General features: G+C 44.2%; 1 protein-coding gene across 7 annotated transcripts in view; it reads right to left on the bottom strand.

Annotated features, from left to right (window-relative positions):
* Window positions 1-24,294, bottom strand: part of LOC135215499 (activin receptor type-2A-like) — a 196,444-nt gene that overhangs the window by 30,338 nt on the left and 141,812 nt on the right. For all 7 annotated transcript variants that reach the window (XM_064250280.1, XM_064250291.1, XM_064250309.1 and 4 more), the window contains exons 6-8: window positions 10,525-10,698; window positions 10,152-10,319; window positions 325-564 (exon numbers count right to left, since the gene is read on the bottom strand). In XM_064250280.1, the coding sequence (XP_064106350.1) occupies window positions 325-564; window positions 10,152-10,319; window positions 10,525-10,698 (582 nt within the window). The remainder of the gene's footprint in view (window positions 1-324; window positions 565-10,151; window positions 10,320-10,524; window positions 10,699-24,294) is intronic.

The following is a 24,294-nucleotide window of genomic DNA, read 5'->3' as shown; positions in this document are numbered from 1 at the left end:
TAAAATTCCAAGATTTATTACGTATTCTTTCTCAGTTTTTTTACAATATCCACACACTGCTTGGTAAGAAAACACTGCACCTCTAGTAAGTGTGGAGGATATGGAATGTTATTTCTATATTCACAGCACCCTGCAGATTAGAAAAGTGCAGTTGTCTCTGGTCTCTGAAGAGAAAGAAGTTCAAATGCCATTTAGGCAGTATTTCCTCTCAACAATGGGGTCTGAAAACTCTTCTGCTTTGAAACACATTATATCTGTACCTCAAACCATAAAATACAGGTTGATGAATAGAGATAAATTAGACACACATAGGTAGTGGCAAACCTGTCCGTGAGTATCACCAGCTGACTGTCCTGGATGGAAGACAAGTGCCAGACCAAAGTCAGCAATGCATGCGGATAAATCAGCCTTCAGGAGTACATTCTTGCTCTTGAAGTCGCGGTGGGCAATTGAAGGTTTGAGTGCTTCACATTTGGTTGCTGGTTGCTCTTCATGCAGGTACATCAATCCCCTGGCCATGGATTCACCAATTTTACAGAGCTCAGCCCAGGTCACTAAGTTAGCCTGGAAGGAAACAAATTCATTATTAATTTGGATTAAAAAAAAAAAAAGATTTCTTAGATGTAAGTGACAAAATATATTAGGGAACAAGCCGGTGGCACTTTCAAAACCTACCACTCTCCCAACTATCATAATTTTTATTCTTATTGCAATTATGATAACTCACTTTTATTTGGTAATTTAATCAATCACACTACTAGGTCAAAACACTTGACTTCAAACAGCTAGTCTGAAGGTTTGATCTTCAATACATTGATCAAAATTTTGCTTAAATAAATATCATTTCTTTGAAAATTTATTAACGGAGCAAACCAAAAATTAGGAAGATTCTGACATTTTTTATGTGATACCTTGGGGCCCTCAGCTAAAATAAGAGGACGATGAGGACACTTTTTTACCTAAATACTTCAGTACCTGTCTGCTTCAGAATGTGTCAAATTCGGTACTTGTCACATTTTGACGAGAACAAATTGTCTTGGTGCCCGTTGTGCAGGCTAATAGGTTTGTCTCGAGATGCCTTGATGCATTATCACTTTCACGCCAAACATTCAGCATTAAGTCAAGAGTACCTCTCAATCACTGCAGAATCCCTCTCAAAGAGTTCAGCATTAAGTCAAGAGTACCTGTCAATCACTGCAGAATCCCTCTCATCCACTCTAACTTTTTGTATTTTTAATTTAATTTATTTTTTTTTTTTGCCATTATTTTGCTTATAGTATAAAGTACATCACATTTTTGGGGCGAGTTCTAGTTTCAGTAGATCATTCTCAGCTGAGTTTACTGTGCCTGTCACATTCTCACTTGTACAATTGATAATGCATGTTTGCATCTAAGTTAGTATTTGACTAATTAACCCTTAAATGCTGATTGGACGTATTGTACATTGACTAAAATGATCTGTCGGGTGCTTAATTGACGTACGATATGTCGACTACAAAGTTTTTTAAATATTCGCGGAAAAATAGTTATAGGCCTAGTTTGCAAAAATTTTTAAATTGCACGCCTTGAGGGATGCTGGGAGTTCACGGATCAAACTGTTGGTTTGTTTACAAGCGTTACCCAGCCGCGCATGCGCGAATTGCGTTCTTCTCACACCAGCAAGCATCAGCGACTCGTCGTCCAAGAGCGATCTCTTGCTGCATTCCTGTTTTGCAGAACTTTTGCAAGTGCTAAAGTATTTGTGGCGTAACAGGACGTACATAGAGATGTCACAATGTCGTCAGGAGTGCGAAAGGCGCGTTTTGCCTGTCTGTAGGGATCGTGTGAGGCGAGTTTTGGACTTGGATGCTGGAGAGGGACCGAGCACCCAAGATGACCCAGCTTCCCAACGCCGCGTTGTGTGGCCTCGTGTGGCCGAAAATGTCCAAGGACCACATCCGGGAGTCCTGAGGGGCCTTCGTAGACATTTAGGAGACCTCCAACAACAAAAGGACATTGATGCGTACTTGTTGGAGCTCGATCGAGAGCAGGTCGCATGTTCTCATCACTTACATCACGGCCGATGTAAGTGATGACATATATTTGCCCCCAATGTCTGTACAGGAGTCACAGCCTGAAAGTGAGCTGGAATTTAGTGGTTTTAGTGCATATGATGGAGTCTGAAGAGGAGGAGGAGGAGTTGTCGAGTTTTCTTGTTGGGGACGAAATAGAGAGCGAGGGCAAAAGCAAGGGAGATTGGCCAGTGGTGTTTGTGTGTGTGTGTGAAGCCCCCGTAGGAGGTCATAACGTTGCGCCAGCCTAGGTGAAGGCCGTACATCCGAAAGTAATGAGGGGTGGTCGGAGGACCCCACCCCACCCAACATGCACCCATTAACGGCAGCACCTGGACTGACCGTACCTGTTCCTCTCACTGCTCTGGGGTTCATTCAGCTGTTCCTGATGCGGGAATTGCTGGAATACCTGGTTGCAGAGACGACGGACTACGCTCGGTACTACCGTGAGGAACTGCGGACGGCGTTGTCATATCGCTGGCAGGGCTGCAACCTCATGGACATGGCGCATTTTTTTGGGCTCGCACATTTTTTTTTTGGAATGATGCCTGTTGCCAACGTCAGGCAATATTGGAGGAGGAATTTTTCTTTAAGTACACCCAATGTGCCCGGCATTATGGCCTGTGATAGTTTCCTGGCATTGGACAGGTATTTCAATGCCTTCAACCGAAGGGCCATACCCCGGAATAACCCCGACCGCCTTATCTTAGTTCGCCCAGTGTTGGACTACATTCATGAACGGTGCCAGTTTCTCAGAGTTCCAGTCAAGAACCTTTCTTTGGATGAGAGGATGCTGCCTTACAAAGGACGTCTTAGTATAAAAGTGTACAATCCCAAGAAGTTGAAGAAATATGGTGTTAAAATGATATTGTTATGATACAATAAAGTTTCATACATACTTACCTGGCAGATATATACTTAGCTAAGACTCCGTCGTCCCCGACAGAAATTCAAATTTCGCGCCACTCGCTACAGGTAGGTCAGGTGATCTACCTGCCTGCCCTGGGTGGCAGGACTAGGAACCATTCCCGTTTTCTATCATATTTTCTCTCTTCCACCTGTCTCCTGCGGGGAGGCTGGGTGGGCCATTAATCATATATATCTGCCAGGTAAGTATGTATGAAACTTTATTGTATCATAACAATATCATTTTCATACAATCAACTTACCTGTCAGATATATACTTAGCTGATTGGCACCCTTTGGTGGAGGGTAAGAGACAGCTAACTATGGAATAGACAGGTAAACAACATATGTTGTAGGTATAAATAAAACCTTGGTTCCTACCTGATAGGTGGTTGACTTCGTGGCTGCTGCCCAGGAGTCTGCATCACCTCAAGAAACTTTAGCGAGATATGTGATCTATGGCCAAGAGTTCTTGCGGGTCTGCCGATGGGGTATGATCCGCTTACTCAGCAGAGCCTAAAAGGACTTTGTCAATGGGTGCTAATCCACTTATATGACAATACACCTTATGAAGGAGCACACAACCGATCCCGATCACCTGATCCTAACCACCATGTTAGTACTAAAGATTGAACTGTTCAGAGTTATCCCCAAACTCTTCACAACAACCAGAACTCAAAAACACATTACGCACACACACATAAATTTTCCAAAAAAAATTAATACTCATCTAAGAAGATATCACAAGAGTTCCTTACTGAACAATAGTGAACATCCGTCAGTGCGACATCTAGCACTTTTGTCAGCAGAAAGTCTAGAACATATCTAATAGAAAGTATGTACAAAATTAAGGATCGGTGTTAGCTCCTGTACCCAGGATCGTATCCGCAGACACGAAAGGACCTAGAGAAAAACATTTCTCGTAGGTCACACGAACATCTCTCAAGTAGTGAGATGCAAATACTGAGTTGCATCTCCAAAATGTCGCTTCCAAGATGTTCTTTAGTGACATATTCTTTTGAAACGAGAGAGACGTCGCTACTGCTCTCACTTCATGAGCTTTCACTCTCAAGAGTCGAAACGCGTCGTCAGGACAGATCTTATGTGCGTCTGTAATGACGTTTCTCACAAAGAACGCTAGAGCATTCTTAGACATGTCTTGTGGGGTCTTTTACCGCGCACCAAAGACCTTGTCTAGAGCCCCCCCATTTGGTTTTTTCTCTGCAGGTAGAATTTTAGTGCTCTTACAGGACAGAGAGATCTTTCTGCTTCACTACCGACGAGACTTGATAAGCCTTTAACCTCAAAGGTCTTAGGCCAGGGATTTGAGGGGTTCTCGTTTTTAGCTAAAAATAATGCTTTAAACGAGCAAATGGCTGAGTCTCCCTTGAATCCTACTTTATCCTCTAGGGATGCAGCTCACTAATTCTTTTGGCTGTTGCTAAAGATAAGAGGAATAAGCACTTCCTTGTTAAGTCTCGAAACGAAGCCAGATGAAGAGGTTCGAACCTTTCAGATGACAGGAACTTGAGAACTACATCTAGGTTCCAGCTAGGAGGAGCCGGTTCCCTAGACTTTGTAGTTTCAAAGGATCTTATAAGATCGTGGAGATCCTTATTATCTGCAAGTTCTAGGCCTCTATTCCTGAAGACTGCCGAAAGCATGCTCCTGTATCCCTTTATTGTGGATACAGAAAGATGAGTCTTTTCTCTTAGGAACAAGAAGAAATCAGCGATTTCGGTCACAGAGGTAGTGGAGGAGGACAACTTCTTCGACTTGCACCACCTTCTAAAAACTTCCCACTTAGACTGATATACTCGTCTAGTCACTAGTGGACGCTCTGCGGGCTCTCGCGATCTCGCTTGCAACCTTGCGAGAAAACCCTCTCGCTCTGACAAGTCTTTCGATAGTCGAAAGACAGTCAGAGCGAGAGCGGGGAGGTTTTGATGATACCTCTCGAAGTGTGGCTGTCTGAGAAGATCCATCCTTCTTGGAAGGGATCTGGGAAAATCTACTGTCCACTCCACCACCTCTGTGAACCAATCTTGTGCCAGCCAAAAGGGGGCTATCAGGGTCATCCTTGTCCCCTTTGAAGCCACAAATTTCTTCAGTACTTGTCCCAGGATCTTGAAAAGTGGAAAAGCGTAGACGTCTACATGAGACCAGTCTAGCAGGAAGGCGTCGACTATCAGAGCTCTGGGGTCTTCTACCACTGAGCAAAAGACTTCGTCTTTTGGAGAGGAATGTGGCGAAGAGATCCACATGAGGAGTCCCCCAAAGAGACCAGAGACTCTGACACACTTCTGAGTGGAGGGTCCACTCTGTGTGAAGGACCTGGTTCCTCCTACTCAGCCTGTCTGCCCTTACGTTCCTTACCCCCTGAACAAATCTCTTAAGAAGGGAGATGTTCCTCTGGGAAGTCCAAAGCAGCAGGTCTCTTGCTAGTTTGTAAAGGAACAAGGAGTGAGTCCCTCCTTGTTTCCGAATGTAGGCAAGCGCGGTGGTGTTGTCCACATTTACTTGCACTACTCTGTTTGACACAAAAGGTTCGAGGTTCTTCAGTGCCAGGTGTACGGCTAAGAGTTCTTTGCAGTTTATGTGCCAGGACACCTGTGCTGCCTCCCAGGTGCCTGACACCTCTCTCGTACCTAAAGTTGCTCCCCAACCCTTCTCCAACGCGTCGGAATATAACACTCGGCTTGGGTTCTGAACCTCCAGGGAGATTCCCTTGTTCTCTTTCAACGGGGGAAACCACCATTCCAAGTGAGGCTTCATCTCCACTGGAATGGGGAAGAAGTCTGATAGACGTCCGGTCTTCCAACTCCATGACCTCTTGAGGAAGAATTGAAGCAGACGTAGATGAAGTCTTCCTAGAGGAAAGAACTGTTTGAGCGAGGAAAGGGTCCCTAGAAGGCTCAACCATTCCCTCGCTGAAGTCCGTTCTTTCCATAAGAAGAGAGAAACTTTCTCCAAGCCTTTCACGAGTCTCTCTTGCGAAGGAAATACTCGAAAACCCCGAGAATCCATCTGAATCCCCAGATAGACAATGTTCTGTCTGGGGGTCAGCTGCGACTTCTCGAGGTTTACGAGTAATCCCAACAACTTGATCAGGTTCAGGGTCAAAATAAGGTCCTCCAAACACTGCCTCTCTGATCTGGCTCTGATGAGCCAGTCGTCCAGATACACAGAGAGGTGAAGAAACCTCGCCACATTCTTCATCAGGCTTGTGAAGACCTGAGGAACTGTGGACAGGCTGAAACACAAGGCCCTGAACTGAAAGATCCTTCCCCCCGTCATGAAATGAAGGGTGAATCGGGACGTGAAAATAGGCGTCCTGGAGATCCAGGGAAACCATCCAATCTCCTTGGCACAGAGCCGTAAGGACTGAGGCAGAAGTCTCCATGGAGAACTTCTCCTTCTGAACAAATTTCTTCAGAGCGCTGACGTCTATAACTGGTCTCCAGCCCCCCGAGGCCTTTGCAACCAGGAAAAGGCGATTGTAAAACCCCGGGGAGTTTTGATCCAGCACTAGCTCTATAGCTCTCTTGTCCCACATCTGATCCACCATTAGTCGAAGAGTATCCCTCAGCACAGGGTCCTTGTATTTGGCGGACAGTTCCCGCGGAGTTGAAGTCAGGGGAGGACTGTCCTGGAAGGGGATACAGTATCCCTTCCTTATCACAGACATTGAAGAAGTGTCCGTGTTGATGCGTGCCCAGGCCTCCGCAAATCCTAGGAGCCTGGCACCTACTGGTGTTTGGAGGCGTGTAGATTCACTTTCCCTTCTTAAAGGGATGGAAGGCAGATCTACCTCTCCTCTCAGGAGCCTTCCTTTTTGAGGGAGCTCTGGAGGGAGGGCCTCCTCGAAAGGGCTGAAGAGACGTACTCGGCCCTTTCTTCTCAACCGTTGCAGCAGGTCTCTTCTTCCTTGAAGACTGAAGGAGAAGGTCTTGCGTCGCCTTCTCAGTTAGTGATCGGGAAATGTCCTTCACTAACTGAGAAGGAAACAAAAAGTCAGACATGGGAGTGGGAGACCGCCTTGGTCAGAAAAGCACTGAATACCGTCCTCTTCTTCAGTAGTCCCGCTCCAAATAGAGAGGAGACTTCTAAGGAGCCATCTTGCACTGCCTTGTCTATGCACGACAAGATACAAAGAAGGACTTCCGGGTCGAGACCCTCTGAGTCATGCGCCTTCTTATACATCACCCCAAGGGACCAATCCAAGAAATTGAAAACTTCCAAAACATGGAAGAGTCCCTTGAGGAGATGATCCAGCTCTGAAATGCCCCAAGTCACGCGAGCAGAGTTCAGTCCATGTCTTCTTGAAGCATCAACTAATGTAGAGAAGTCTGCCTCAGCCGAGGATGGGAGAGAAAGACCCATATTCTTCCCCGTTTGGTACCAAATGCCCCATCTGCCAGCGAGTCTCGCTGGGGGCATGCAGAAGACCGTCCTGACAAGATCCTTCTTCGTTTCCATCCATGCATTAAGAGACTGAAGAGCCCTCTTCATAGAGATGGTAGGTCTCATTTTCAGGAAAGACGAAGACTTAGGGACCTTTGAACTTGAAAACAGAGAGCGCGGAGAAGGAGGAGCGGCAGGAGTTAACGCATCCCCATATTCCTGAAGCAGAAGGGCTGTCAAGACTTTGTAGCTTGAGAGTCCTTCCCTACCACGAGCCTCGTCTTCTGAATTCTCGTCAACACAGGGATCCAAAGGAGAATCCGCTTCAAATTCAGGAAGTCTTCTATCCGTGGGAGACAAACTCCTGATAGGAGAGGGACTAAGAGAATGTACCGAGTCCCTCTTGAAAAAAGTTGGCGCCTCGCGTCTGGTTGGCGCTTCACGCTTGGCTGACGCCTCGCGCCTGGATGACGCCTCGCGCCTGGCTGGCGCCTCCTCGCCCCTGGCTGGCGCCTTGCGCCTGGATGACGCCTCGCGCCTGGCTGACGCCTCGCGCCTGGCTGGTTCCTCGCGCCTGGCTGGCGCCTCTCGCTTGGTAGACTGCTCGTGCCTGGAAGGCTGCTCGCGCCTGTAAGACTCTTCTTGTCTGTCTGGCGCCTCGCGCCTGGCTGACGCCTCGTGCTTGGAAGTAATCTCGCGCTTGGCTGGCACCTCGCGCCTGGTATACGCCTCTCTCGCGCTTGGTCTGAAATGAAGATCCTCTTCTACGTGCTTGGAAGAGAAAGACTCATGCCTGGTTAGTGCCTCGCGCCTGGCAGGGGAAAGAAGACGAGACTTCTTAATAGGAACCGCAATGTCCTTCTTGCGAAGAGGATCTCTAGCAAGAACTCCGACCAAGGAGGCTAGCTGCTCTTGAACAGCTAGTAGGATCCTCTTAGAAGTTTCTCCAGCGTCCTCTTCAATGGGAGGAGAGGGAGACCTTGAAGGAGTACGATCAGCTATGTCCATGCAGGGAGACGTCGATACTACCTTCGCCTTCTTGATCGAGGAGGGAGCTTCATCATAGAAGCGCTCGGGGCTCGAGTTCAAAGAAGGTTCTTTCCAATGCCTTTTCAGGGGCCTGGAAAGATCCGAGTCCTTCCACCCTCGTTTAGGTGAAGGAGAGGCAGACGAAGAGAAACACTCTCGCAGGACGCTTTTTCTAAAGCGGTCCTGAGCAGTCTGTTGCGAGACAGAGCCTGCTGAAGGGACGTCTGACCGTTGGGGATTCTCCACGACCTCCTTAAGGCTTTCGACTTTCCTTCTCCTCTGGGCATGGGAGCTTGGAAGAGGTCTAGGCCTGGGAGCGTCGCAGAGACGATCAAACGCCCCCTCCACAACACTGGGAGCACTCACTTCACTGAACAAGTCAATGTCACTATCCTTACCTTGCATGGCCCCCATTTTGGATCTCATCCTGTGAATAGTAGCCTTCAGGTCGGCGATTTCAGAGGCCGATTCTGATTGCAAAGCCTGTGAAGGTCCCGATACAGAGGGAGAATCAAAAACATTATTAATAGGAGAGATAGACTCATTAAAAGGCTCAATAGGCCTTGTACTCACACCCTTTGATGTAGCCCGTCTAACTCTATGCCTCTCTAACTTTTTCAAGTAAGAAGTTAGAGTCTTCCATTCTTCCGCATTCAACCTTTCAAACCCTCTACATTTACGACATACAGTGTGAGGACCAACCGAAGCCTTCGGTATCCTCACCTTGCAGCCTACATTCACACACATTCTCACACTAACACTTGAATCAGACATTCTGCAGAAAAATAAAAAAGCAAGTCCAAATCCAGTCCACAGTAGCGAATGCCAAAACAACGATCCAGGTATGTCACCAAAAAGTCCGATGAAAAGATCATATGCTTTGAAATAAGATTTCAGGTCAGGAGGTAGTAACAACAATGTTGATACCACCCGCGACAGAGAAAATATGATAGAAAACGGGAATGGTTCCTAGTCCTGCCACCTAGGGCAGGCAGGTAGATCACCTGACCTACCTGTAGCGAGTGGCGCGAAATTTGAATTTCTGTCGGGGACGACGGAGTCTTAGCTAAGTATATATCTGACAGGTAAGTTGATTGTATGAAAACTTACATTCAAGAAAATCAAAGTTTCTCAGGACTTTTGAAATCTTCCAGGGCCGTTATGCAAGGTCTTTTACTTTATTTCAAACATTCGTTTTTGACTTAAGATAATTTGTTACTTCCCTGGCAAAAGTTTTTTGACTTAGGATAATTTTGTTATCTCCCCTAGACAGAGCATAAAATTTTGAACAAATATCTGGAATTAAACATGTAACTTTTGTAAAAAAATAAATTATGGAAAAAATGTCTAAAGTAAGGGCTAAATGCAAATTGAAACAAATAATCACTAAAATTTAAAATAAAAAATCTTTCCATAATAATAAACAAAATCTGTTCACATGGATTTATAGGACTTTTTATAACTTTTACAATGATTCCCACATCATCTAAATAGCATAAAAAACAAGGAAGATAATATGATTTAACGGGAAAACTTACATGATAAAATATTAATAAATAATACTTTATAAAATATCAATAAAAAAATACTTGTAAAGTGCCTAGGACTTGGAAACTTTCTGGCATGTTGCCGTATTATACTGCTATTCTTCGAATGACTGATTTATTTTCGGTGCGAAGCCTATCTCCTGGTCAAAATATGCTACCACTTCCCTTAAAGGGTTAGGACTGAAACAATAAAATAGTTCTTTCAATACAGTACCTTTAGATAATCGCACAATGATCCACGCTCATGATAAGCCGTGATCAACCAGAACTCTGTGTGCAGGTTGTCACCCCTTTTTTCTGCACCAATAAAGTGCAAGACATTTTCATGCGACATCTGAGGCAAGAAAAATACCTCTTTTTCCACCACCCAAGAATTCTTGTCCTGAAAAGAGTTAATAATATCAAAAGTAAAAATGTTATTCACTGTAAAATAAATTCATAAATTACAAAAAATCAATCTTCATGCCACGATAAAAGTCGGCTGCATTCATTTCTGTCTTATATTTTAACTGACAACTCTGACTAAACTATATATTCTCTTTGTTGATTAGCTTATTTCTTCGTGGGATCTAACTCAAAATTCATACCTGGACAGGGAATATTTTTACAGCAACAACCTCATTATGTAAATTGGCCTTCCAGACAGCTCCAAAACGTCCTCGGGCCTTTACTTCCTTTAGCTGAATTGGTCTTAAGCCCATTGGAGGTGACGGTGGTACCAGAGCAGTAGACTCAATGGTTGGCAGCTCATTAAAGTTTGCCTGTAAATATACATAACAAATTAGTAAACACAAAGCTTTTACAATTAAAACTTTTAACAAATCAATTAATCATAAACATCGTTACTTCATGTTAAACAGACCCAGTCACACCTAGCTGAAAGACATAAAAAGAAAAAATGAATGAATGAATCATGAAATTTGGGCTATAAACTCAAGTACTTATGTACTTTCCCACTCAGCACTTAAAACAAGTTTGAGTAGTTAGCCGGCAAGTTAGAGAGAATAAATGTGATGAAGTAGAAGAATCTAAACCTGAAACTGAAAACCCTGTTACTATAAGTAACAAATATTGAAGAGCAAGATGGAATAAAGGAAGTAAGAACAGAAGTAAAAGAATAAAAAATGAGGGTACAGGTAGTGGTCAAAGGGATATTGCAAACACCCTTTAGTAATGACGAAAGTGTACCATGTGAAGTGGCACTGAGAGCAATATTACTACAGACTGGTTGTTGAAGCCTCAAAATAGTTTCAAATTTGGAGGTATCTTGTGTTAGGTTGTGGGAAACCAACCGTGAACACTTCTGAACAGGTTTAGTCTTCCTCTGGCACCAAAGCAATTAAAGGGGTTTAAGAGTCTGTATATCAATAAAAATTAATTTTTTTTTGTAAAGTTATTTGTTCCTGTAAGTATACAAACCATCATCTTTTAATGGAGACTTACCTCTTGGATGGACGAATTGTTTTGCGATCATGACTGGTGTTCTCCGATTTGGAAAAGTCATCTTTCCAGTCAAGCAAAGGAATAAGGGAAGGGTGACTCCTACATTCTATCTGTCTTGGCAAGTGTGATGCCAAATGTGTTCCCAACCATAAGTAAGAGGTTATGTAATGTAACTACTAAAAAGGTCTTAGGTTACCTTGAGACAGATGGTCAGCCTGGAAAGTAGCATAACACTGCAAATTATTATTCTCTTTGCAAAATAGTGCCATCTTTTTGGGTTGGCGTTCCCTCTCCAGAGTGAGGAATCAAGCCAAACTCTTGTGGGGGTCCTGTCTTTTAGAGCATCACACATGTCAGGATAGATAGATTCCATGAGTCACCCTTCCAATGTTCACTAGTGTTACTGAGAAGATGACATTTCCTAGTGGAAGATCAACACCAGGTAGGCTTTCAAAGTAATCTCTTCTGCTTATGGGATAAGAAATTTTTATGACCAAGTTAGTGTACAGCTAGTTGTCGACTTACGACCTATGCGAGTTACGACTGATCGACTTTACAACCACCCACAACTAAAACGACTGGGAAGCGACTTGAGCAAGAAAGAATGGTGTCCAGCTGAACATATGACAGTTTTCCCCAGTTCCCACCTCACACGCAGCTCACCTTTTGTGCTGCTAATGACTATTATCATGCATCGGCAACAAGGCTATAACTCCAGTAAACTTATGCCATCAAACACAACCATAGATAAAATTGAGAGAATAATTTTAATAAAAACTTCAGGTCTTGAAAGAACACATTTTACTGTTGTTTTCACACCAATAAAAGATAAGTAACATAACTAACAGTAAAGCTCGTACTATGATGAAATCAAGTGAAAATACTGAAGGGAATCATGTAATATTTTTACACAATAAACAAGCCCACAATGCAATCTGTTAACGAAAAAAATAATTTAGTTCATATGTATTAAATTCATATTTCGACTTAAAAACACGTTGTATAATGACAAATTACCTTGTCTCATATAAATAAATTATCTAGATATTTTATAGTAACTAGAAGTAAGGCAATTCACTCCGAATTGAGTTAAATATGGCAAAATAAAATCTCAACACGTGGAACTAAACTCGTATTTGCCATCAGCTGATTTTGAAACCAAAACATTGACTGCTTTGTTAGTATTTTTAATACAAAAATACGTACATTATAATGGATACAATAATGTTCAACTTTTTAAACGATTCACAGAAAAGTTGCCTGTTCGTTATTTTTAATACATAAATACACGTAGCCGTCTGCAGCCTGACATCGGTAATTCCACATACAAATAGCCTATTTCCAACTTAGCCTACTACTAGCTATGTTCTGACACTACTTTTTATCATTTTATTACTCTTATATTTTAACCCTTATTGTCTGTTGGGTGCCGAATTGACGTATGAAATGTAGACGCACAAAAGTTATTTTAAAAATTTGCAGAAAAATAGTTATAGGCCTACTTGGCAAAATATTTTGAATCACGCACCTTGAGGGATGCTGGGAGTTCACGGATCAAGCTGTTGTTTTGTTTACAATCGTTACCCAGGCACGCAAGCGCGAATTTCTTTCTTCTCTCACTAAAAAGCATCAGCGACAAATCTCAGAAATTATTTTGTCACAGACATAATTTTTGCACCATTTTATATTAGCTGTTACAGTTTTATATATGAAAATGTGTGCAATTTCATGTAAATACAACAAAAAACAACACATGGTTGTAGCTTTTATCAGTTTTGAAATATTTTCATATAAATAACGATAAGTGCCAACATTTCAACCTTCGGTCAACTTTGACTCTACCTACATGGTCAAAAAATGCAATTGTAAGCTAAAACTTTTATATTCTAGTAATGTATTCAATCATTTATCTTCATTTTACTACAAATTGGAAGTCTCTAGCACAATATTTCGAGTTATGGTGAATTTATGAAAAAAAAACCTTTTCCTTATGTCCATGCGGTAACTCTTCCGAGAAAATCAAGAAATTTTTTCGTCTGATTGTCATAATGCTTGCACCGTTTTATATGAGCCGTTACATAAAGTTTTATACATGGAAATGTGGGGAATTTCATGTAGAATACAACAAGAAACAATGGTAGCTTTTATCCGTTTTGAAATATTTTCATATAAATAATGATAAGTGCCAAAATATCAACCTTTGGTCAACTTTTGACTCAACGGAAATGGTAGAAAAATGCAATTGTAAGCTAAAACGCTTACATTCTAGTAACATTCAATCATTTAACTTTATTTTGCAACAAATGGTGAATTTTTGAAAAAAAAACTTTTTCCTCACGTCAGCGCGTAAGAAATTTTTTCGTCCGATTGTCATAATGTTTGCACTGTTTTATATTAGCGGTTACAAAAAGTTTTATATATGAAAATGTGTGCAATTTCATGTAGAATACAACAAAAAACAAATTATCAACCTTAGGTCAACTTTGACTTGACCGAAATGGTCGAAAAATGCAATTGTAACCTAAAACTCTTACATTCTAGTACCATTCAATCATTTACCTTTATTTTGCAACAAATTGGAAAACTCGAGCACGATATTTCGATTTATGGTGACTTTTTGAAAAAACATTTTTCCTTACGTCTGCGCGGTAAACTCTGCCGAAAAAATCAGAAATTCTTTCGTCCAATTGTCGTAATGTTTGCACCGTTTTATATCAGCTGTTACATATAGTTTTATATATGAAAATGTGTGCAATTTCATGTAGAATAAAAAAAATAACTCATGGGTGTAGCTTATATCAGTTTTTTTTTTTTTTATATTTTCATATAAATGATAAATAGAAAAAATTTGACCTTCGGTCAACTTTAACTCGACCAAAATGGTTGAAAACTGCAATTGTAAGCTACAACACTTACAGTCTAGTAATATTCAATCAATTACCTTAATTTTGCAACAAACGGGAAGTCTCTAGCCAATATTTTGATTTACGGTGAATTTTTGAAAACTACTTTTTTTTTTTATGTCCGCACGTTATGAATTCATGCATCATACTGTGATAATATTTTTTCTGTGTTGCTTTGATCGTTTCACAATTTGTTATATACCAAAATCATCGCAATTTAGTGTACAATGCAACAAAAAAATTAACTCATTAGCTTTACCCATTTTGCTCACTGTGCGATTTGTATACAATTATATCAGAAATTTTTTTCGTGCTGTCATATATTCCAATATTTATATATGACAATGATATTTTTTTCATTTCTGATGGTTGCATACTAAACTTCAGGCAATGACAAAAAAAGGAGCCCAAAATGAACTCTTAATCTTGAAAACTAAGCGTACTGTGATTTTTTTTTTTAAACTTTTTTCTTCTTTGGCGCTCACTCACGAACCCCACCGGCATACAGGAGACACTTTTGGAAATACCGGCTTGGCATTTAAGGGTTACAGTATTACTATTGCCTACTATTATCATATTGTTACTGTATTACAGATTATAAACTTTGTCATGTACACCATTTGCATTTAATAGTTTACTTTCTCAAAATCTCGGCTGATTGAGTACAATCAATATCTTCATTGCCATTAGTTATTAGAAGAGATATAATTCAGATATAACTTTTCTTGTAAATTAACCCTTTAACGCCGATTGGACGTATTAAACGTCAATGAAAATTGTCTGTCGGGTGCCGAACCGACGTATGGTTCGTCGACGAAACAAAGTTTTTTAAAAATTCGCGGAAAAAGAGTTTTTGAATCCCGTGCCTTGGGGGATGCTGGGACCTCACGGATCAAACTGTTGTTTTGTTTACAATCGTTACCCAGGCACGCAAGCGAAAATTTCTTTCTTCATGCACTAAAAAGCATCAGTGACACATCTCAGAAATTACTTTTGCACCATTTTATATTAGCCGTTACATAGAGTACATATTGTATATGAAAATGTGTACAATTTTATGTAGAATACAACAAAAATGACAATTTGTCCAAAATTGCATTTTTCCTAACTATACAAACCTGAGGTCCTTTTACAATAGGAAGGTACTAGCGGCAGCTGGATAGGTCGTAAGCTTTCGAACAAGGGGTTCGGTAGTTAACTGCTTGTCCGACAGGCGCGCGCGCGCGACTGGGAGGTAAACCAATCACTTTTGCTTTTGGCCCAAGCAAAAACTGCAGAGTGAGGGGTGGCATGAGGTGGGACTATGTGTAAAAGGACCTCAGGTTTGTATAGTTAGGAAAAATGCAATTTTGGACAAATTGTCATTTGTTCCGACACGGCATACAAACCTTCGGTCCTTTTACAATAGGAAGACTCACTTCTTGGTGGGAGGAATCTGAGTCTTTTGTGAACAGACTGGTGTTCGCCCAACCTTGGAATGCCTCCCTGGTCGTAAGAGCGAGGGAGGGATCCAAGCCTCTGTCCGATTGATCGGGGTGTGCACCGCAGGATCAATGGTCAGACCTCTGGACCAAGTACTAAGAGAGAGGCAAGCGTATCTCTTCGTACCAGCAAACAAGAACAAGTTCCTATTTGCAAGAGGCAACATAAAGTTATGGTTTGTCTCTTGTTGGCATCCACTTACCCCCCCCTTGTAGGAGGAAGTGGTGGATATTCGCTCCCATCCCTAGTGAAAGGGATAGGATGGGGCTCTGTCGAGTAGCTCACCGGCAATCTCGTCCTTTATCCAGCAAGGTGAGACCGTATCCCTCTATCCCAGGCAGGTAGAGGGGAGAAAAAGATAGGAAGAGAAGCCAGTCACTCTCTCATTCACTTATCTATTCTTACAGTAACACCAGGACTCGATGCTGTTCAGCCTGCTAGGGTCTGGGTTAGCTACACAACGTGTTGAGCAGCCCACCACGGGTACCCAAGGAAAACGATCCAAGGACCTGTGGGCAATATCCAAAAGGTAGAAGGAGGTGCCAGTGGTCTGGTTGTACCAGACCCCTGCCTTCAGTACCTGCGCCACGGAGAAGTTCTTGTGTAACTCGAGGGAGTGTACTTCTAGGTCATCTTGGTGCTGACGAAGAGTCTTCAACATTCAGCCTGGGATGTCGAGTTTCTTCAGAAAGCGCTCACAGGACAAAGCAGCATCTCCTTCGCATCGAAGGCGGTGAAGTCCATTAGGGAGGGGATTGTGAAGGACTCTAACCGATCGTCAGGAACCGAAGGGTTCTGAGTCTTCGCTACGAAGTCGGTTCGAAATCGAGCGTCACGAATCCCCATCCCCTGGATGCTTGACTTCGCAGGAAAAGTCATGCAATTACCTCAGAGGAAAAGAAGGGAATGGTCGTATGACCTATCCCTCTTCTCGACTTCGGTGATGTCCTGTACCCATACTGTCTATCCGTCTGCAGGCGAAGTGTCTCACATTCTCCTATCCCCATGCAGTGAAGTTCTTCTCGGTAGTGGATAGGACACCGACACTCAATGGTGGGTGTGCGATGGTATGGGTACTGTGAAAAGCCGTTAGGACGAAGAAAAGACTGTTATGGAACAACCGAACTAAGTCCACAGCGAAGTTCGTAACTGACTTGGGCGCTCTGACAGCTGCCGACTGACTGCGTTCGGTAGGAGGCAAGTTGTCCAAGCGCCGAGCAAGTCACGTGACCTTCGCCTTAAAAGGGTTATGCCAAGAGACTAAACAAATAATTTGTTCGTCACCGATGGCCAGAAGGCGAGGTGATGATTCTCTTAAGGCATGTGCCCAACAGGCGAAAGTCAATTGCCTTCTAGAACCGACCGAGGTCCCTGATGACAAGATATCTCATAGTATAATTGATTCTCAGCTAGGAGAAACAAACAACACTATGTGTCGTTGAAGACGAAGGTGTACAGAAAAAGCAACCTACGTCTTCACAGCTGAACCAAGAGAAGGATTCTCAAGATTCTGAAACCCTGTGCTACAAAGACTGAGAACGCTAACCGCTATTCATTGCTGTCCGGTGAGGATCGTAGTTGCAATAAAAGCGGAGCGCTTTTCAGTAATGAAGAGGACAGGGAAATACTGCCTGAAGAACTGCTTCTCATGGGCTGAACATTTGGAAGTAGAGCTGTCAGGTCGGAGAGTCAGGCGATGTCTTCTGACACATCTGTTAATTCGGGGCAAGCAATGAATAATTGCACACCTACGAATACGAGATATTTTGAAGACAAACTCAGATGTCTGCAAAAATCATTCGCATTATCGCGGTGCGATGCAGCGGGAGACTAGTACAGACTTCTGTTACCGTGCGGTAAACAGAAAGATGAAAGAGTCCAAGAGATATCTCTGTTGAAAATTCTCGCAATGTCGAAGGCGATGAAATCGAGCGTCACAGCAGTAGATGGTCCTTCATTATTGCGAGAATCCCCGTTAATCAGAGACCTAAGTCCGTGATTGTTGGGCAGAGATACGGTTCGGTAGTCAATCAAACCAGGGGAGAGAGAGACGTAACCGACCGTGCATCTCCGAGACCTAGCTGATACTGAGCTGCTATCAGGCAGTTCAATACGCAGTAGCTCTCGGTGACTCGTCATCCTGAGTTGCCAGGTAATCCATTATTCCACGAAGGAATGCGTTCGGCTAGAACCATCGAGCATAAAGAATACGCTCGAGCAATTATATTTAAACGAAACGGATTTTGGTAAATACAAAAGCTGATTTGGTGTTGTCATGACAATACCAAGTATCTAAAATCGAAACTGATAACTGCTGGGAGGTTGCAGGCAACCCCGAGTTGCAGTTCAATTAAGATACAATTCGTCTCGGTCACAAACCGTAGAGTTAACTACGGTATGCGCCTACCCCCCGGACAATTCAACTGTTAAAAGAATCATCGCGAGGGTAATATACGTAGTATATTTGTAGGTTCTGTACCACGACCTCCATCCTAAATTCTTTTCCTCTCGAGGAATGAGAATAAGGATTGGAGATCGACCGCCTTCGTTCTCTAGTCAAGAGAGTGAAGGAGAAATCTTTCCCAAAGGAAAGCTTCAATGGTGAACAGAATACCGAAGACGATAGTTCAAGCCAAACTGGAAGTTCCCGTCCGTTCTTCTCTATTCCAGGTAATCGCCTACTGTGAGATACTCTTCTTTCAGCAGCAGTCTTCTCCAAATGCTAGAAATTACAGGAATTCGAGCATAAGCGAGGTTCCCGATTATCGTGTAACAATTATCGGGGATTCTCGCTCACTTTGGACCGTGGTCTCGCCTAAGTGTTTGGAATCGTAAAAAACTCGAACACTCTGAGTGCGCTAGAAATTCCGTAGAATTCTAAGCACTCTGCAAAACCCCCCACCGAATTCGTCAAACGATATCGGCTGGTGGTCCTCTCGATTCCCGTAGAAATCGAGAAAGGGGCAGGATCCCTCCTCAACGACCGGGGCTTACGTCAGGTAGGACCCGAAGGTCCCCCCGGTAGCGCAGCCCCTAACATGGGATCCTACAGAGAAATCTCCGTAGGATCCCTCCCCTTTCCCTCATAGCCGTAAGGAGAGAGGGAATGGGGGAGGAATTGGATACTGGCTCGCCTTCCCAGCGGAACTAGCAGTTGGAGAAGAAAAGGAGCAGCCATCGCCTTACGGCGATGGCCTCTCAGAGCCTGGGAAAACGTATCGTCAGGAGAAAACGTTTTCCCCGAGGAGGGTTACGAACTCATACTGTAGGTAAGGGTCTGCCGCCACTGTGAACGTCGTCTGGGTGGGGCTGATCGACACCTGACAGGAGAGAGCCGATACCGTCCTCCGACTCATTCCAGTCCTCGTCGAGGTCGAAACCTCTCAGGAGGACCGAAGGGGTATTCAAATACGGTGTCCGAAGACACGTAGAAACGCCTCTGTCGCAGTAGAGGAGGTGAAGTAGCTTGTTCGACCGGCCAGAACTGAGAGAGACTTCTTGTCCGGAGACGAGAGACTACCTGGTTCAACACAGTCGGCAAGCTCCGATCGCGGCAGACCCACCGTCGATTTGGGTTCCCTCTCGGGCCCCAGAACGACTCGAGCCGAGACGTGGCTCTGCTGGTGGGAGCGGCGATCCTTCCCCGAGGTCATTGTGCTGACGAATCAGCGCCATAACCTCGGCAAAGTTCCTCTGGATCTCGGAAGTCACAGCATCTTGCAGAGTAGGACCATTAAGCCCTTCGAACAAGAGCATATTCCGAGAACCTTCCTCCTAAGAAGGGGGAACAGCGACAGCCCTCTCGGTCTTCTCCATCCACTTGCGCATACGTCCTGGCCATCCCAAGAACCCGTGCCTGGCACGTAGGGCGTCGTGGTGGGATCATGAGGGGCGCACCCCTCACGATCACTCCTCAATACCTCGCTCCTCCCGGTGTAACCCGAGTAGGTTGAAGGTACGGGAGAGGCAGACCTGACGCTCCCTCCTCGCTCGCTGGCAGAACCAGCAGGCTTGGAGGGCTGCAGGCAATCGTCAACCCGCGGTGGCGATCGAGCTGCAGGCCTGGTCGAACCGTCTCGCTGTGGAGAACGGCTGGACTGAGCACAGCGGCCCCGATCTCGAGTGTCAGAAGAGCTGGTGCTGGTTGCCGTACCCGATCGCTCTCTGTGAGAGCGACGGTCAGGCGACCTGCAGGCTCCACTGTCACAGTGAGACCGGTGCTTGTCCTCACGGCACGTCACGTCGCTGGTTCCAGCCGTGGCTGGCACCGGCGAACGGAGAGGACCTCTTCCCAGCCTCAGCCCGTGGCCGGTCGTGGACCGTCACGTCCCCGAATAGCCAGCTGGTCGCCGCGAGAGCGAGAGCTGGTCTGGTGAGAGTCGCCTGAGCGGCTGTCACCAGTCTTCCGCCCCGTGCCGTGAACCTGACGCTGAGCGGGCTCAGAGGTCTGGTTCCTGGCTGCACGGTCGCTGGTAGGCGACCGTTACACTCGGTACCTCCCGCGAACGAGAGGCCGAGACGGACCCTGATGCAGTGGCAGAACCACTGACACCAGGCGAGGAAGTACCGGTGTTAGCCGGTACCCCTCTGGTCCCCGTAGTCTTCTTCCTTGCGGAAGAAGAGACGGGCCCCGCTCCCGAAGGAGCAGGAGGACCAGCGGAAGGAACCCTCCCGTCCCACCGAGGTGAGACGGGTCCCGAGAAGCTCCTGAGGGAGACTTCTTAGGAGGGAAGAGGCAACCTTCTTCTTCCTCGGCTGTGAAGCCTTAGAAGTCGAAGGGGAAGAGGCAGCAGCCGACGACGATGAAGAAGATGAAGACGACGACGACGACACCTTCCTCCTCTTCTTCGTCAGCTTCCTCAGGACAGACGTAAGATCTGCTCTCCAGGGCGGAGCCGGGGCTGCTGTAGCCGAAGCCACAGGGCCCGGACGCACCTGTACAGACAGACCAAAGTCTGGGGTAGTACCACCACGAACAGGGACGACGTCAGCAGGTATGCGCATCTCAGGAACAGCAGGCACAGCCAGCACAGCATCGGTAGGGACAGCCAGCGCAGCAACGGCAGGGACAGCCAGTGCAGCAACGGCAGGGACAGCCAGCGCAGCAACTGCATGGACAGTCAGCCCAGAATCGGCAGGTACGGCAGGCAGCACCGGAAACACAGGAAGTGAAGCAGCAGCCAGCAACATCCTGGTACTGGCGGCAGGTCCAGGGGCGAGCTCTAGGGCAGCGGAAGTGTGGTCGCGGCAGCGCGGCAACCACGAGCGGCGGCGGCATGCCCCCCTCTCGGTACGGCGAACGGCACTTCACAGCGGCTGTAGGCAAGACTGTTACCACGTGAGGCGAGTACACCAGGTGAGGAGGGACGTTGTCACCTGGAGTCGATATCGTTGTCGTGGTCACCACTCCATGGGTGACCGCAGTAGGCCCAGACATAGAACCGCAGCCCCTGGACACTAGCACGCCCTGCAAATCGAAGGACGCCCATACCTCACCAAGGTCCACCCTCGTGGCAGTAGCACCTGCGGAAATAACAGTAGTAGTGATTAGTGGGGGGGAAGTCCCCTCGCGCAGGGGGGTGAGCCCCACACCGAACGAGTGGAAGACCCCGAATACAATTGTATATCGGGCACCGAGCGCCCTCCCCGCGCTCGACGGATCGGGCGAGGAGAAGAACCCAGATAACCTCCCCCCCCCCCCGAAGGGGAAGGGCCATCTGTGGGAGCTGAGCGGGGGGGGGGATTCTCGTTCCCCTTCCCCACCCCCGCACAGCACCCATGTACCAACAATAATAATAAGAGACTGAGAGCAATCGTGCCCTCGGCCCGAATGCAAGGGCATAAGGATCAATTCCCTGACTGAGCGGAACTTGAACCAAATAAATATTGATGCAATCAATAATAAAAGGAATAAAATGAAAAAGAATCTTGCATTACGATTCACTTCACAATGAATAAGGGCTCGGACCGAGCGCATTTGCGCCCTCGGTACCGAGCGCAAGGGTAAAAGGATCCATTCCCGATTATGAACGGAAACCTTGATCCATAATGAATTGATGCAATCAAAATATATATGAAAATGAAAAAGAATACTGCGCTTGCGATTTCACTTCATACAAAATAAAAAGGGGAAGGATCAATTCCCGGAAATAGCGGAAACATTGATCCAAGTAAATAATGCAATCTCAATAAAATATGAAAATGAAAAAGAACTGCACTTGCGATTTCACTTCATTCAAATAAAAAGGGGAAAGGATCAATTTCCGGGTAAGAGCGGAAACTGATCCAAAATGAGTATTGCTACAATCAAAATAAATATATGAAAATGAAAAAGAATACTGTACTTGCGATTCCACTTCCATACAGAATAAGTTTTCGTGCCGAGCGCATTCGCTCGGCAACGAGCACACAGGTCAAAAAAATATAAATGAAAAGGGCACTTACTTACGATTTTCATCTACACATTTTCAACCAAAATATAAGCTCGGAGCGAGCGCTCTCCCGCCCTCGGCACCGAGCATAAACAATACGAGGATCATTTCTGGGAAAAATGAATTCCCGCACTTACGCCCTTCAGTCCCGGCACTCGGGTAATCGGAGGGCGTGGAGAAACCAAGATCCTTTAATTCACAATTGAATTCAATGGAAATAAAAGATGAAATGATTGTACTTACAATTCAGTTTCACTAGATAAATAGAAAAAGAAAAACACAACCATGCGAAAGCAACGACGATGAAGTGGGCAGAGAGCGATGATACACGTCTGCACGCCAGCAGGCCGAAAGCAAAAGTGATTTGTTTACCTCCCAGTCGCGCGCGCGCGCCTGTCGGACAAGCAGTTAACTACCGAACCCCTTGTTCGAAAGCTTACGACCTATCCAGCTGCCGCTAGTACCTTCCTATTGTAAAAGGACCGAAGGTTTGTATGCCGTGTCGGAACAAAACAACTCTTGGTTGTAGATTTTATCAGTTTTGAAATATTTTCATATAAATAACGATGTGCCAAATTTTCAACCTCCGGTCAACTTTGACTCTACCGAAATGGTCGAAAAACGCAATTGTAAGCTAAAACTCTTACATTCTATTAATACTCAATCATTTACCTTCATTTTTCAACAAATTGGAAGTCTCTAGCACAATATTTCGATTTATGGTGAATTTATGAAAAAACTTTTTCCTTGCGTTCACACAGTAACTCTTCTGAAAAAAATCAGAAATTTTTTCGTCCGATTGTTGTAATCTTTGCACCATTTTAAATTAGCCGTTCCATAAAGTTTTATACATGAAAATGTGCGCAATTTCACATAGCTTTTATCAGTTTTGAAATATTTTCATATAAATAATGATAAGTGCCAAAATTTCAACCTTCGGTCAACTTTGATTTGACCAAAATGGTAAAAAAACGCAATTGTAAGCTAAAACCATTACATTCTAGTAATATCCAATCATTTACCTTCATTTTGCAACAAATTGGAAGTCTCTAGCACAAAATTTTGATTTATGGTGAATTTATGAAAGAAAAAAAAAAACTTTTTCCTTACGTCCGCGCAGTAACTCTTCAGAAAAAACCAAAATTTTTTTGTCCGATTGTCGTAATGGTCGCACCATTTTAAATTAGCGGTTACATAAATTTTTATACAGTAGTACCTGGAGATACGAAACTAATCCGTTCTGAGGCGCCTTTCGTATCATGAGGTTTTCGTATCTTGGACCACATTTTACATGTAAAATGGCTAATCCGTTCCAAGCCCTCCAAAAACACCCCAGTAAATTTCATAATAAAGCTAAATTGACCTATAAACAATGAAATACTACAACAATTTGAACCATTCAATACCTAAATTAAGAATAAAAATGCAAAACCTGTAAATAAAGTGTATATTAGTGTACAAGAAATAATATTATTGTAACGTAAAATGTGGAAGCTTACCTTTCGAGTGAGGCTATCTCCGAAAGTGGCGGCAGAGGAGGAGGAGGACAAACGGCAGATAACGTACGTACGTACGTATACTTAACTTTACCAAAACACATAAAAAATTTAAGGAAAACTATAAAACTAAAATTTACGAAACACATTAACAAAACTGTAACGCTTAACTTACAAAAATCTAAAAAAATTAATTTTTTTTTTTTTTTTACTTTTACGTAGGTTTTTTTTTTTTTTTTTTTTAAAAACAGAATTTCAACTTCATCACCACTTTCAACGTTCTGTTTTTCATCACCTGGTTCTTCCTTTTTGCTTTCAACTTTGTTTTTTATCACTTGGTTCTTCCTTTTTGCTTACTCCTGCTAATGCTAAAGGCCTCTTTAAAAAATAACGATCCAAGGAAGATTGCTTCTGCCTACTTTTCACAATGTTCCTGAAACGGCTCAGGCAAACGTCATCGAACTGCGCAAGCATACGACCTGTGTGAGCCTTTTCGGGGTGTCTTTTTTCGATAAACGATTGCACTTTATGAAAAGTGGCTAGAACATCCTTAATTTCTGCCGTTGTCATAGGCTCCTCCTCCTCTTCCTCGCCGCTGCTAG

This window comes from Macrobrachium nipponense, chromosome 19 (genome assembly GCF_015104395.2).
Source record: "Macrobrachium nipponense isolate FS-2020 chromosome 19, ASM1510439v2, whole genome shotgun sequence".
In the NCBI taxonomy this organism is placed as follows: Eukaryota; Metazoa; Arthropoda; class Malacostraca; order Decapoda; family Palaemonidae; genus Macrobrachium; species Macrobrachium nipponense.
Note: the sequence above shows the minus strand (reverse complement) of the source record. Positions and strands in the feature narration are given on the sequence as shown.